Source organism: Pteropus vampyrus, unplaced genomic scaffold (genome assembly GCF_000151845.1).
Source record: "Pteropus vampyrus isolate Shadow unplaced genomic scaffold, Pvam_2.0 Scaffold60, whole genome shotgun sequence".
Classification (NCBI taxonomy): Eukaryota; Metazoa; Chordata; class Mammalia; order Chiroptera; family Pteropodidae; genus Pteropus; species Pteropus vampyrus.
In genome coordinates this window covers 2,895,074-2,910,389 of record NW_011888841.1, presented here as the reverse complement: position 1 = coordinate 2,910,389, position 15,316 = coordinate 2,895,074, and the positions used below count along the sequence as shown (strand labels likewise).

Genomic DNA, 15,316 nt, shown 5'->3' with positions numbered 1-15,316 from the left:
TGGAAGTATTAAAATTCTTGATAACATGGTTTTGCAATAATGGATACCTTTATAAGTCAACTTACTCTACCTACTTGATAGTCTCTACTTACTTGTTAATATACTGAAAATCCTCTTCTGTGGAAGTAAAATACATAAACACTTGAGAAATATCAGTAAAGAATATCAATCTTTGTTCAGAAGTTTCAATTTATATGTACTTTGCAGCAAAAATGAAAATATATTAGTTATATTTAGACATATGACTTGCAGAGTTTTATTAATTACAATCTTAAATTTATTTGATGTGATTTTTCTAGTCATAAGTCTCTGTAATATAGTTTGATTTCCTACAAAGATGTGGAAATGGTAATTTTGCCAGACCAAATCCTCAAAGCATTATGTTCGTATAATGCCACTTAAAATTCAAGTCACGCAACCATAAAATATTTTAGGGAAGAGATAAAGATTTGCTTCTCTTCCAAGAAGAGGATAAAACACTGTTTCTTTGTGGGTGCTTTTTCCTAGGTGCATGTATCGAGAATTACGTCAAAAATACATCTAAATCATAAACTGAAGCCTATATATATATTACCTAAACAATATTGAATGCCCTATTCATCACTGTTTTGAATTTCCCAAGGAAGGGAATATGATTTATACAGAAAACCCATAAGACTCACGAGGCCTTTTGTTAATAATTCAATAAAGTAAGAAGCCTTTCTTTATATATTTCACTTTAACTATAAAAAAAAAAGAATTAGAAGGATTTGGGGATTAATTTTAAGAAACCAAAACTGACAACACATAGATTGTTTATTACATGTTTGAAATATGCATGCCTCTGTCCCATCGTTCCAATATTATACAATGAAAAGTACATACAATTTTTATATATTAAAATACACAAATTTGGATTTGTGTATTTTTATATATTAAAATACACAAATTTGGATTTGTGTATTTTATTCTGTATCTTTCCTAGCTCTGTCCCTATAACAAAGCTACTTAAACTCTGTGTAAACTGAGAATAATAATACCCATCTTCTACCTCATAGAAACTTTGTGCAAATTAACACATTAATGTATGAAGAAAACATTCGCCAACCGTCAACTACACAGAGTAATCATATTAATATATCTTAGAATATTTGTCCACAATATCAGTTTCACTGGTAGGAACTGTATTCAGTTCCTGGGTGCTGAATGTGCGCACGTGCACCTGTGTGTTTTAAAAGAAGGTTCATTTATAAATACACTTTTCTGCTGTCATTCATACCTGGTGGTGGCTTTATTGTGTTTTGAACATGGCATTGTGATCTAGTGAAAACAGGGCAGTGTTGGGACACTCAAAAGTGCCTTTATCGTAGGACCTTTCCCTGAGCTTAGGGTCAGAGTGACACAGAGGTTAAAAGCAAGTGTCATGGCATCAGACAGACCCGGCTTTAACTGCAGGTTCTACCTGCCACTTAGCAGCTGTGTTCCTGGCTGTGTAATTTAAACTCTCTCCTGTCTGAAAAGGGATAATTCTAATTTTACTTTGCCCACAGTGTTTCTCTGAGATCTAAGAGATAATACATGAAATGTGCATAATAAAGGGCCTGTCTCAGCAAATGCCCAATAAATATCAGTTAACACGATGGCTAAGGATCTTGCATGGGAAAAAAAAAAAAAAGTAAAAGGAAGAAAAAAAGAAATAATGATGAGAGGTTATATAAAAGTGAAAATGGTTGTAAAAAAGGTGGAATGACATATTTTTGGTATGGTTTTCTCTATCAGCGACCACATTTCACAAGAAATCAAGATGCTATAAAGAGATATTTGGGGGTAAAGATCTCTTGGTTAAAGTTCTGCGAATCTGAAGAAGAGAGCGGGCATCTAAGTGACAGGGGAGGTTTCTTGCTCTGTACTGCTCGGAACTGTTCCTCCCTAGTTCATAATGCGAAGACTCCGGGCCGACTTCTTCATAATGTTATTTTCAGACGCTGAATGTCATTATTAACTTAAAAAATCAAGATTTGATACTAACGTTTGTGAGAATTAGAAAAGATGTCTGCATATTGCTGTGATCTGATCTCAGTGTTTGTGTCCCCTCAAAATCCATACATTGAAATCCTAATCCCAAAGGATACTGTGTCAGTGGGGCGGGGGGGGCAGTTCTTCGGGATGTGATCAGGTCCTGAGGATCAGCCCTCATGAGTGGGATCACGACGGGGACCCCGGAGAGCTCCCCAACCCTTCCTGTGCTGTGAAGATGCAATAAGAAGTCTGACCCAAAGGGCCCCCTACCGACCACGCCGCCACCCTAATCTCAGACTTCCAGCCTCTGGAACTGTGAGAAATGAATTTCTGTTGTTTATAAGCCACCCAGCCTGTGGTATTTTGTTACAGAAGCCTGAACGGACTAAGATGTATATTTTATATGAAATGCTTCTGGGAACATCTTGATGTAGTTCAATAAGGAAATGAAAATTTCATATGGCTGCACCAACAATTTTCATATAAATTTAATGCACTTAGTTATATCGTTATCCAAATATTTATCAAACTTAATAGGATTGAAAAGAGGCTGAAAACATTTCTTCACAAGAATAAGAACTGAAAACTTTATAAATGAGAAAGTTTCCTATGCCTAAAATAGTTTAATTTACCTTCATTGTTTTCAGAAAGATAGAAAGTGTCAGATTCACAAAATATATCGAAGATTCTTTTCCACACTACACACACACACACACACACACACACACACACACCCCAAAGTGACTCGATTCACCTTTCTCTCAGCTTTTTATTGAACAGTTATTCTTGTCATAGGTTCTTGAGCAATCTGGGCAACAAAGTGGTATTTTAAAATAAATCAATTTACCCAGTAGCTTGAAAGCGAGTGCTTGTAATCTGGATTCACGTCCCCCTCAAGAATAGTCTTATAGCCTTTAGAGTAGGTTTGAACTGTGCTGTCTGATTTATGGTTGAAGACATTCTGAGTTGTCGCCGAAGGAATCTGCAGATGTGTCTCATAGGTCAGGATCCAAGTGTGACCCCATCTAGACCATCGTCCTCATCCTTAGCTTGTGGTTTGTCAGAAAACTGAAAGTAGTTTTTCTTAACTAAATGACTTGTTTTATGTCTAGAAATAGCCAAATATAAAAGCATATTTTTGTTTTGCAGAAAATGTCATTTTGAGTTTATATGCTCAGATTTTATGTATTATACATAATTACCTATGTGTGTAGAGAATATTCTTGTACACCCAGATAACTTTAAACTCCAAAACTGACTTACAAACAAAACATCAATAAACAGAAGAACATTAAATAAGCACACAGGTTTAACATATGCATAAAGGTATTCAAATAGTTTACGTTATTAGAATCATACTTTTCATTGCCAGCTCACCTTCACAGCACAATTTTCACTTATCATTTTCCAGAATTACAGGAATATATAGCCTAAAGCAGTGGTTTCAACCGTGCGTGTGTGTGTGTGTGTGTGTAGACCCTACACACTGCAGGGTAGGTCGGAGAGCTATCATCTCCAGCATATTATAGTCCGAAAGAAAGGACCTAAACATACAATGAAAAACTATTATAGTGATTCTAAGGACATCAATTTTACTATGCTCAAAACATTTACACACACACACACGCACACACACACATACCACACAATCCCTTTCTTTTTCTAACATTTGAGAACCACTGTCGTAAAGCATATGTTGCTAAGGATAAGTGAGCCATGGGAAAGAAAATTTCTATGACATATGTCATGCCTTAATTGAAGAAGAGATACAATGACATAAGACTTGGTAGATATGAATATCTGTGTTCTTATGTAAAGAATCCACATAAAACAGTATTATTGACCCACGTAGACTGTTGCGTAAAGGTCACCACTCCCTTATGAAGGCCTGGTCAGCTTAGATCAACCTTATAATTTTCTATTCCTTTCTGGTCAGGTAGGTTCTAGCAGCCATTCGACAAGGAGCTGAGACCAAAGGCTCAATGTGCTTCCTGTGGCAGCTCAGGGAAGAGTGATCTCCATGCAGTTCAAGGTGTCAAGTGGACAGAAAGCCACCACTGTGTAGTTAAATTAAATAGATCGGATCCATTTCAATTGCTTCTTGCTAATAAGTATTCCAGTAAGACTCTGATTAACTTAAAGAAAGTAAATAATGAAAGCAAGAAATGCTTTTCCGGGGTTGGAAATGAACAAGAATCTATAGAGCTAGAAAATACTATAAATAGAAATTATAAAATAAAGTAAAAAAGATTCAAGAGTAAAATTTTTTGAGAGAAAGTAAAAGAACTTTACAGATGACCTCAGAATTCAGGAGAGGGAAAGGGAGAGGGAGGGAGACAGACAGACAATGTGTGTGTGTTTGAATTAGAATGCATTCGAGCTTAGTGAATATATCTGTTTGACTAAGATTGTAAGGTATTTAAATCACAGGAATACTTACTGTACTTTATTTAAAAATTTAAGTGTATTGACATAAACATTTTCTAATTCTAGTCGTACACTCAAAAATGATGACGCACCAGTGAAAAACAATGAAATAAGATCTACGTTACTATATGTACTTTGCACATAATCATTTGCTGTTTACTCTGAAAATTCACTTAACACATTTCTTCCTTTTTATAACTTGTGGAGTGACAATAATGTGCTCTCTACTTAATCTTCACTCCACTGTGTGTTGAGAGTAGTCCAAGGTCACATGTAGCTAGTAAAAGAAGCCAAACTCAGATCATCTGGTTCCAAGTCCAGTCCTCATTTGGTCGTGCAAAATAATTGAATAAATGATGTGCTAGGAACAGGGACAGAGGGAGTATCAATAAAGAACGGCTAGAATGTGCAGTAGAGTAGTCCCGCCTTATCCGTGGAGGTGTGTGGGTGCCTGAAAACACAGGCACCAAACCTTCTATGTACTGCTTTTTCCTATTACATACCTATAATAAAGTTTAATTTATAAATTAGGCACAGTAAGAGATTAACAATAATAGCTAATAATAAAATAAGACAATTATAGTATACTGTAGTAAAAGTTATATGAATGTGGTCTTTTTCTCTCAAAAACTCTTATTGTACCGTGTATACAGTGTGAACACTTTGGACTAAGGGGTAATTCTCGTCCTGTGTGAACCAGAGTGTCGTGGTGACAGATTTCAACATGCTACTCAGACTGGCATGCAATTTAAAACTGGTGAATTGTTTATTTCTGGAATTTTTCACTGAATATTTTCGGGCTGTGATTGACTGCAGGTAACTGAAACTGCTCAAAGCAAAGCTGTGGGTAAAGGGCGACAACTGTATGTTAAAATCCAGTAAAAAGAAATTTGACTTGCTATAGTAGGCATCAGACATCCATTATAGACGCTTCATCATGTGAGTTAAGTAAGGAAAATTATCATTAATTTTTTGGTACTATGTAAGATACTGACAGGAAGAGAATTTTGAAAAATTAAATTAACCGAGAGGTAATTAAATCCAAGAATAGGCATGAAATTTTCATGTCAGCTTTCTGATTACATTAAAGGTGGACACCTCACTCAAGGACAAGCCAGGCATAGCCACTGGGGCCGACCTGGTAATGACACTATGCAGTGACGTGATTGGATTGGTACCTAACTATAATTTGAAGACAAACAGGTGAAATTAACTTTCCATCCGATAAGGAAAATATACAATAACTTGAAAATTAAGCACTTATAACAGTTCAGCTTAATTAATTTGTTTTTTTTATAATCTGAAATATTGAATTCAGTCCTTAATATTCTTTTTCTTTATCAGCTCTGAATTCGTACCTTAACCATTTGACAAAAGGGAGAAAAATAAAATACTTGTAATGCTGTTTCTCGAGACCGACACAAGGGAGGGAAAAAAAACACACCAAGTACAGTTTAACCGATGACTCAACAAGTTTACACACGTGAAACAATCAGCAACAAGGACAAAATATGACAAATACCCCCATCACATGGATAATCTAATTGTGTGTTTTGTTATTTATCATGGAGCCATTGAATAAAGTTATGTAAAGAATAAGCTATTATTTTTAGTTTACCAGAAAGTTGTTGTTAGATTGTTTGTTTGTTTTTGTTGGAGGGTTTCAAAAAATTTCTCAGCTTTGATAGAAAGAAAAAGTCATCCTAGAAGGAAATAAAATGATTGGAGCTTTGGAAACTGCTATATTCATGAGAATATTTGACATAATTATTGACATTCGATAATCATTATTGGTCTATATAATCATTATTAAGATCTGTATTATTTTAAAATCAGATCTTATAATAAGATTGTTTTTGTTTTTCCCCTACGTATAAATTTAAGTAAGTTCACAGAAATATTCTGAGCTTTCACATTGTCTGTAGACTCCAAAAAACTGATGTGCTCAGTCACCAAATAACCCCTAAGTATCTGGGAGTTGTAAAAATTATGCTATCTTATTTTTCAGTTTTAAAGGATAATATTCTATTAACTTTTCAATAGGTAGAAGTAAAATTTTGAAGGGAATCAATGTCATTTTAGTGAATAACAGCAGAGAATGGGCAACTAGAGTTTTGAAACTGTTCTTTCTTAATTTTTGTTAAAATAATTTTAATAGTATGATTTTGTACAAAGTAAAGTTTTATATTAATAATATATTTTAAATATCGCATTCCAGTTTAAAGACTCAGTGGTTGGTAGATGGGAGAGTCAATTATTACTCTATTGTGCACATTTTTAAAGTTACAGGGTTAATGACTATGCAGGTGACCGACAATCAGACTAACATTTTCCACAAATTGACTGTGTAGATTGTAAAGATGCTGGCAAAGAATCCTTTACTAATATCTAGTAAAATTTTCACTGGTAATAGACACTTCAAGCAAATGCAATTTTCAGTACACTAGAAAACTGGAGGCAAATACAGTTCCACATTTTCTTACCTTAAAAAGAAAAATAAGGACAAGGACATTTACTAATTCTTAATCTTTCAGATTTTGGAAAGACAGCACTATATCATATATTGTATTGCAGGTTATGCCCCTCGTGGGTCTTGAGTAACATTTTATAATAAAAAATTTTAGATATCTTCGATAAAAAATATGAATATTCACTTTAATTGGAATAATAAATATTATAAATAATCTCATGACAATTTAAGTGAAGTTTTGCCTCCAAATGAATTTAGCGAGCTTTTGGGATGTCCGAATTGTAGATAAAGGATTGTAGACAGAAATATTGTTCTTCTTTGTCACTAAGAGGTCCTTTGTTTTGTTTGTCTGTCTGTTTGTTTGAACCAGGAGATTCTGATGTTTATAAAAATTCCCTTAGACAGACACATATAGATGGTGGTAGAAGTTCTTCTGGTGTGGTGATGTACGACCAGCCGAGACGGGGCAGATCCAGCTGCACCCCGTTTTCCACGGACTCGTTTTCTGGCCACGGTCCACATCCCCACTCGACTCTGTGTTTGCCTGAATCCTCCTCCCTAACACGTTCCACCAGATACATAGCCCACCAGAAAACTCTGAGGTTGCATTCCAGGCCTTTTATCAATTTTGTAATTTTAATTATAAAAATCCTTTATCATCATTTGTCTTCTCAGAAATGTCTGCTAAAGTATTCAGTGTTTCTTCTACTTATTATAAGCAATATAACTTGTAATAACTATTTTTTTCTCTACATAGAATCTGGTAAGACACTGACGACAGACTAGAGGTGACATGGCATACAAACCTGCATCTGCCTTTAAGATATGTTTTTGTTAACTCTGTGAAATGACAAGGAAGCAAGGCCTAGAGTCTTTATATTCATCTATTCTTATGACACATTTATATGAAATATTGGCATTTGTTAAAAAATTCTTGATAGAATAGGATAGAATTTAACACTTGAAAGTATAAAGTGTAGAAATATCAATGAATAGGTCTAATATGAATACTTCATGGCTATCAGATTATTAGTTGTTGCTTTTATCAGGTATCAATACATAGTGTAAATAGTCAGAAAATGCTATTTTTATAGAAACTCCCACCATAATATCTTTTATTTCCCTCTTAAGATGCATCTGCATTTACCTCTTTAAGCTGAATTTGTTAACAGGCTTTTATCGCTCTGATTCTATGTAACATGCTTGATATATTTTGCAGTTGCTACTTTTATCTATTAACTTCTCACTCTGGAAGAAGAGGAATTAACAGTCTTCCACCTGTTTCACTACCTTTTCCATCTCCTGTCATTTCAAAGTTGGTCAAGTATAATATTGGTTAGATCAAAATTCAGGGCATATTATGACTAAATACAATTTAGAGATGAGCTACACAGGAAATGTGTTTACTATTCATTTCTGCATAAATTTTTTGTTGGTGGTGGTTTGTTCCTAGAGTTTTAACTGTCTTATTATATTGATTAATTAGGATGCTATTTATCAATACTTCATCCTAAACTCTTGGGCACTTGTCTAATCTTTGAACATCGAGATGACAGATGTTATCTGTCTGAAAAGATCTCACCGAAGCCCCTGCTCTGCTCCAGGTTGCTCGTCCTTGCTGGTGCTTTCACCACCGTCCTGGGGGCCCCCTGACCTCACACTGCTGCCTGCTTTCCATAAAACCCAGTGTCTTCCCTGAGTTGATATTTCATTACCGTCCCCTCTTTTTATTTAAATACAAGTCTGACTTAAAGGATATTCACTTACTGGTACTTTTGCATCTTGCGAAACCACGATTGAAAATCGAACCCTGCCGATCACGTTGTATAAGCTCTTAAATAAGGACACACATAATATGCTCATTCTTCTGATAGGGACCAGACCAGGAAAACAACACTTTCTCCCATATTTCCTTTTATCATTTAATGCAACAGTTTTCTTTTTGCTTTATTCAACGGGAAAATAAAAGTCGAATTCCAGCTCAACTGCAGTAGTCAGTTCATTTTGGATGTAGAATAATATTACTTTCTCTGCCCTTATATATTTTTCTGTCCCTAATATACTGTGCTATAAAAATGCTTGATGGTCCTATTTTTATCTTTAAGTATTTAAATCATCTCACTTTCTATAATAGGCAGAAAATAAATGTGCCAAAAGATAAATTGAGTTTCACACAAGAAGACATGAGGTGTCATGTTTATTTTACCCAGTTTTCTTTATTCTTTCCAAAGATGTGTGTTTTTCATATGAGCTAGAGGTTTGGAGATTTATAAACATTTTCCTGAGATGATCTTTATTTGTGATAGGAAGAACTGACCAACTTATAATGCTAAATGATCCTTAATGGCAATACACATTCTCAGATGTCCTTACCGTGAACAGCATACAACAAAGTTCTTTAATAAAACAAAATGTCTGAAGTGGATATTCACTTGACCAAGGACAGAGTCCAAATGTCCAAGTTCACAAAGCCTGTGTAGAAGACAAGGTCATGACAATCCTCTGCTATATAAAAATCTTTGTACTTAGCCAGGTTCATATATGAAATGATTATTTAAGTGCAAAAAAATTTGCCTTCTCTTAATTTTTAATCAGATAATTTTTTTGGATCCAGTGATTTTAAAATTTTAGGCATATCCGACCAAACTATCTTATTTAACTGTCTGCTACATTTCTCCTGTCAGTAATTCCTAATTTTCTCTAATTTGGTCTTGCTCTCTGTGGTGTGACCCACAGGGACCACAGTCAGTGAGTGACAACGTTGGATTAAGCCCCACAGATGCCAATAAATCTCCTTTTAGCATTCCCGAAGCCACCAGAAAGAAAAACTAAACTATTTTCTGCTGGCCTCAATATCTCTTATTTAAGTGTCAAACTACAAATCTTAACAACAACAACAACAAAATTTACTCCATTAATCTTATGCTTCCTAGAAAGCTCTTTTCTATACAAGGATTCATTAATTTTATCGCAAATTGATTTAATGATTACATGTCCTACTGAAATGGACATAACTGATCTGAGCCTCATTGTTGAGGTAATTTTGTGTAAGATCATAAAGAGAAATGGTTAACCAAAATTTTAAATAACCTTGAGGTATCTGAAGAAGAAGATGTCAAGAATATAAACCATCAAAAAATATATAAAGCATCATTTATATTAATTTTATAATTTTATAAACACAGATAAGATAGTGCATTTATCCAAAATTTTTATTTCATGAAAGAGTCTAATTTAAAATGTGATGGTTTACTAAGCGTATATAAACTATTTAGAACCACATAATGTGACCAAATCAAAATGTGGGTAAGTTCGCAGCAGCGAGCAGCCATCAGAAATTGTGTTGTGTATTAATAGACTCTAGTTTGCTCTTAAAATTACTGAGCCTTCCTCTGGGAAGGTCTGGCATTGCTACTTGAGTTTTTTCTTGGCTTCAGGGTAGTCTTTAATTTAGAGTTTGAAAAGTGTGAGTTTCAGTGCTTACTAACTTGTCTTTGTTTTGATTCCTTTATTTAAATAAATGCTAATACATGCAGTTGAGGAGTTTATCAGAAAGCTAGATTGCTTGCTTTGAGAACATTTCTTATACATCAGAATGTTACTGAGAATTCATTTGCTTCCTTATAATCTTCTAGAAATTAAAAATCCTAGATCTACAGAAGATACTCAGGGCCCCAAATCCACAAATTCTAGAATAGTCCCTTAGCCAACAATATTTTGAGAAATTCTGGCGTAGTTTACTAAACAAGTAAATGATAAGGTTTTTTCTGTTCGTTTTTGTTTTTGCTGGAAACCAGCAGTACGTGTCCGACGGCATTCTTTTTGTTTCTTTGACATTTTTCAGAAATCAGTTTCCAAGACTGGGAATGGCTGCATTCAGTCAGATGAGACGTTCAAAGGAAGATTGGGCTAGTTCCAAACCTCAGCTGTAGTCATTTTCTGAGATTCAGTCCAGTAGCTCCCGATGGGGAAGTTCCCAGAAGAAGAACACAACTTCTGATCAAGTCGAGCGTACGTTCTGATCCCTAAGTCATCTTCGGTGATTTCCATCTAGGATACATACGAATCATTTACATATTAACTTTGGAGGACATAAAAACCCAGTGGTTATTCTTCACTTCTTAAGGGTAGAATCTATTGAGATTTAGAATTCTCAAAGTGCCAGGTCACAAGCGCTTATCTATGTGTTAAACTGATTAGTTGCACCCCATCTCGGCCTTATTCCTGGGGTTTCCTCAAACCTAAGAAACCAACTACTCATTTGTGGCACCATGACATTGTATTCATTCAATCCAGGAGACGTTAAGCACTGGTCATTGACTGGGAGATGCTTTTCTGAATGTTGCAATAACTAGAGGCTGCTACTGGAGTTAGTGGACAGGGTCTGCCGATGCTACAAATTTTAAAGTATGAAGGACACTCTAGCACAAAAAAGAACTGTCCATCCAAAGTTCTCATGACACGTGCATTGAGGAAGATGTTAGGAGAATGAGCAAGGCTCGCAGTAAAGGATATTCACTTACTGGTACTTTTGCATCTTGCGAAACCACGATTGAAAATCGAACCCTGCCGATCACGTTGTATAAGCTCTTAAATAAGGACACACATAATATGCTCATTCTTCTGATAGGGACCAGACCAGGAAAACAACACTTTCTCCCATATTTCCTTTTATCATTTAATGCAACAGTTTTCTTTTTGCTTTATTCAACGGGAAAATAAAAGTCGAATTCCAGCTCAACTGCAGTAGTCAGTTCATTTTGGATGTAGAATAATAGTACTTTCTCTGCCCTTATATATTTTTCTGTCCCTAATATACTGTGCTATAAAAATGCTTGATGGTCCTATTTTTATCTTTAAGTATTTAAATCATCTCACTTTCTATAATAGGCAGAAAATAAATGTGCCAAAAGATAAATTGAGTTTCACACAAGAAGACATGAGGTGTCATGTTTATTTTACCCAGTTTTCTTTATTCTTTCCAAAGATGTGTGTTTTTCATATGAGCTAGAGGTTTGGAGATTTATAAACATTTTCCTGAGATGATCTTTATTTATGATAGGAAGAACTGACCAACTTATAATGCTAAATGATCCTTAATGGCAATACACATTCTCAGATGTCCTTACCGTGAACAGCATACAACAAAGTTCTTTAATAAAACAAAATGTCTGAAGTGGATATTCACTTGACCAAGGACAGAGTCCAAATGTCCAAGTTCACAAAGCCTGTGTAGAAGACAAGGTCATGACAATCCTCTGCTATATAAAAATCTTTGTACTTAGCCAGGTTCATATATGAAATGATTATTTAAGTGCAAAAAAATTTGCCTTCTCTTAATTTTTAATCAGATAATTTTTTTGGATCCAGTGATTTTAAAATTTTAGGCATATCTGACCAAACTATCTTATTTAACTGTCTGCTACATTTCTCCTGTCAGTAATTCCTAATTTTCTCTAATTTGGTCTTGCTCTCTGTGGTGTGACCCACAGGGACCACAGTCAGTGAGTGACAACGTTGGATTAAGCCCCACAGATGCCAATAAATCTCCTTTTAGCATTCCCGAAGCCACCAGAAAGAAAAACTAAACTATTTTCCGCTGGCCTCAATATCTCTTATTTAAGTGTCAAACTACAAATCTTAACAACAACAACAACAAAATTTACTCCATTAATCTTATGCTTCCTAGAAAGCTCTTTTCTATACAAGGATTCATTAATTTTATCGCAAATTGATTTAATGATTACATGTCCTACTGAAATGGACATAACTGATCTGAGCCTCATTGTTGAGGTAATTTTGTGTAAGATCATAAAGAGAAATGGTTAACCAAAATTTTAAATAACCTTGAGGTATCTGAAGAAGAAGATGTCAAGAATATAAACCATCAAAAAATATATAAAGCATCATTTATATTAATTTTATAATTTTATAAACACAGATAAGATAGTGCATTTATCCAAAATTTTTATTTCATGAAAGAGTCTAATTTAAAATGTGATGGTTTACTAAGCGTATATAAACTATTTAGAACCACATAATGTGACCAAATCAAAATGTGGGTAAGTTCGCAGCAGCGAGCAGCCATCAGAAATTGTGTTGTGTATTAATAGACTCTAGTTTGCTCTTAAAATTACTGAGCCTTCCTCTGGGAAGGTCTGGCATTGCTACTTGAGTTTTTTCTTGGCTTCAGGGTAGTCTTTAATTTAGAGTTTGAAAAGTGTGAGTTTCAGTGCTTACTAACTTGTCTTTGTTTTGATTCCTTTATTTAAATAAATGCTAATACATGCAGTTGAGGAGTTTATCAGAAAGCTAGATTGCTTGCTTTGAGAACATTTCTTATACATCAGAATGTTACTGAGAATTCATTTGCTTCCTTATAATCTTCTAGAAATTAAAAATCCTAGATCTACAGAAGATACTCAGGGCCCCAAATCCACAAATTCTAGAATAGTCCCTTAGCCAACAATATTTTGAGAAATTCTGGCGTAGTTTACTAAACAAGTAAATGATAAGGTTTTTTCTGTTCGTTTTTGTTTTTGCTGGAAACCAGCAGTACGTGTCCGACGGCATTCTTTTTGTTTCTTTGACATTTTTCAGAAATCAGTTTCCAAGACTGGGAATGGCTGCATTCAGTCAGATGAGACGTTCAAAGGAAGATTGGGCTAGTTCCAAACCTCAGCTGTAGTCATTTTCTGAGATTCAGTCCAGTAGCTCCCGATGGGGAAGTTCCCAGAAGAAGAACACAACTTCTGATCAAGTCGAGCGTACGTTCTGATCCCTAAGTCATCTTCGGTGATTTCCATCTAGGATACATACGAATCATTTACATATTAACTTTGGAGGACATAAAAACCCAGTGGTTATTCTTCACTTCTTAAGGGTAGAATCTATTGAGATTTAGAATTCTCAAAGTGCCAGGTCACAAGTGCTTATCTATGTGTTAAACTGATTAGTTGCACCCCATCTCAGCCTTATTCCTGGGGTTTCCTCAAACCTAAGAAACCAACTACTCATTTGTGGCACCATGACATTGTATTCATTCAATCCAGGAGACGTTAAGCACTGGTCATTGACTGGGAGATGCTTTTCTGAATGTTGCAATAACTAGAGGCTGCTACTGGAGTTAGTGGACAGGGTCTGCCGATGCTACAAATTTTTAAGTATGAAGGACACTCTAGCACAAAAAAGAACTGTCCGTCCAAAGTTCTCATGACACGTGCATTGAGGAAGATGTTAGGAGAATGAGCAAGGCTCGCAGACTAGAGGCGTAACACCTAGTCCCTCTGCTAGTCCTAAATTTGAATCGTTGGCAAGTCACTTCATGAAACACACTTAGTCCTGGCACACTCAGCCGTAAAACACAGAGGCCGACTGTGTCTTCGCCATTGCCCTCCACAGCATGGCCTCCTGGGTCAGAATCCTTCAACCTCAAATCTCCAGCTAGGAAAAAAACACCCGAACTGTGGACAGAACGGCTATTTATCATGATTATTACTTTAAAATAATGTTTTTCCCTTGAACATATTTTAAGGAATTAAAAAACCATGATGCTAGTCTTTGAGCCGATATTAGGGAAGACAATGACGTAGAAGAGTTAGCCAAAGTCCATTTAGATGGATTTCAGACTGTCTGTGCGAACAATCTTCTATCCGAGAAATGATTAACTTACAGAACAAAGGAAGCCCGACCCTGGGGTGGTGTCTGACCCCAGCAGGAGTCTGGTGAAAGAAATCATATAGTCCTTCACAAATGACTGCAACATAAATAAAACAGCTCTTTAGTACGGGTATGAAATGTGCAGAGTAGCTAGAGTGTAGACACCATATCACTTCTAAAAGGTTATTTCTCGTAACACATCATTGAGCCTCCATAAAAAAGGAAATAAAAATCTATCTTGTCAGAGTCCTAAATACACATGCCCCGTTACGCTGTCCATAAGGAGATATGGGAAAAAATGATTCTCTAGATATTCTGATATGCTCAAATTTTATGTATTTTTAGACATGATAAAAATCATTTTTAGGTTTTAATAACAAAAATATGAGTTGATATGAAATAGAAAAGATCATAAAAACTTGAAAGAACCAAAATTTGCAATGAAATATTTCAACAAGTTTTTTTTAGGATTAAGCTCTATGCTAGTAGAATAAATTTCTAATATTTAAATACATCTAAATATTAATGAATTAATCGTTTAGTATTAAACGTCATTACCGGACTATTTTATGGTCTAGAAATAAGACATAGTTTAACATGTTGCTAGAACACTGCTCAGTATTTAGAGTGTTAATGATGCTTCCAGTTTCTTCGATTTATTCTTAGCTCCCAGTGAAAAGAAAAGCTTTCAAGCAAGACGAGGCATGTTTTACCATAACATAACGTTTATTTATAAATCATATGAAATGACTGCCTTCAGTC

The 15,316-nt window shown here is 35.1% G+C and overlaps 1 protein-coding gene across 1 annotated transcript in view; it reads right to left on the bottom strand.

Annotated features, from left to right (window-relative positions):
• The window catches only part of KCNT2 (potassium sodium-activated channel subfamily T member 2), a 66,779-nt gene that overhangs the window by 12,541 nt on the left and 38,922 nt on the right, over window positions 1–15,316 (bottom strand). Inside the window, 6 exon segments of the mRNA XM_023531035.1 lie at window positions 2,846–2,980; window positions 8,663–8,728; window positions 10,817–10,945; window positions 11,419–11,484; window positions 13,573–13,701; window positions 14,568–14,651. Of these exon segments, the coding sequence (XP_023386803.1) occupies window positions 2,846–2,980; window positions 8,663–8,728; window positions 10,817–10,945; window positions 11,419–11,484; window positions 13,573–13,701; window positions 14,568–14,651 (609 nt within the window).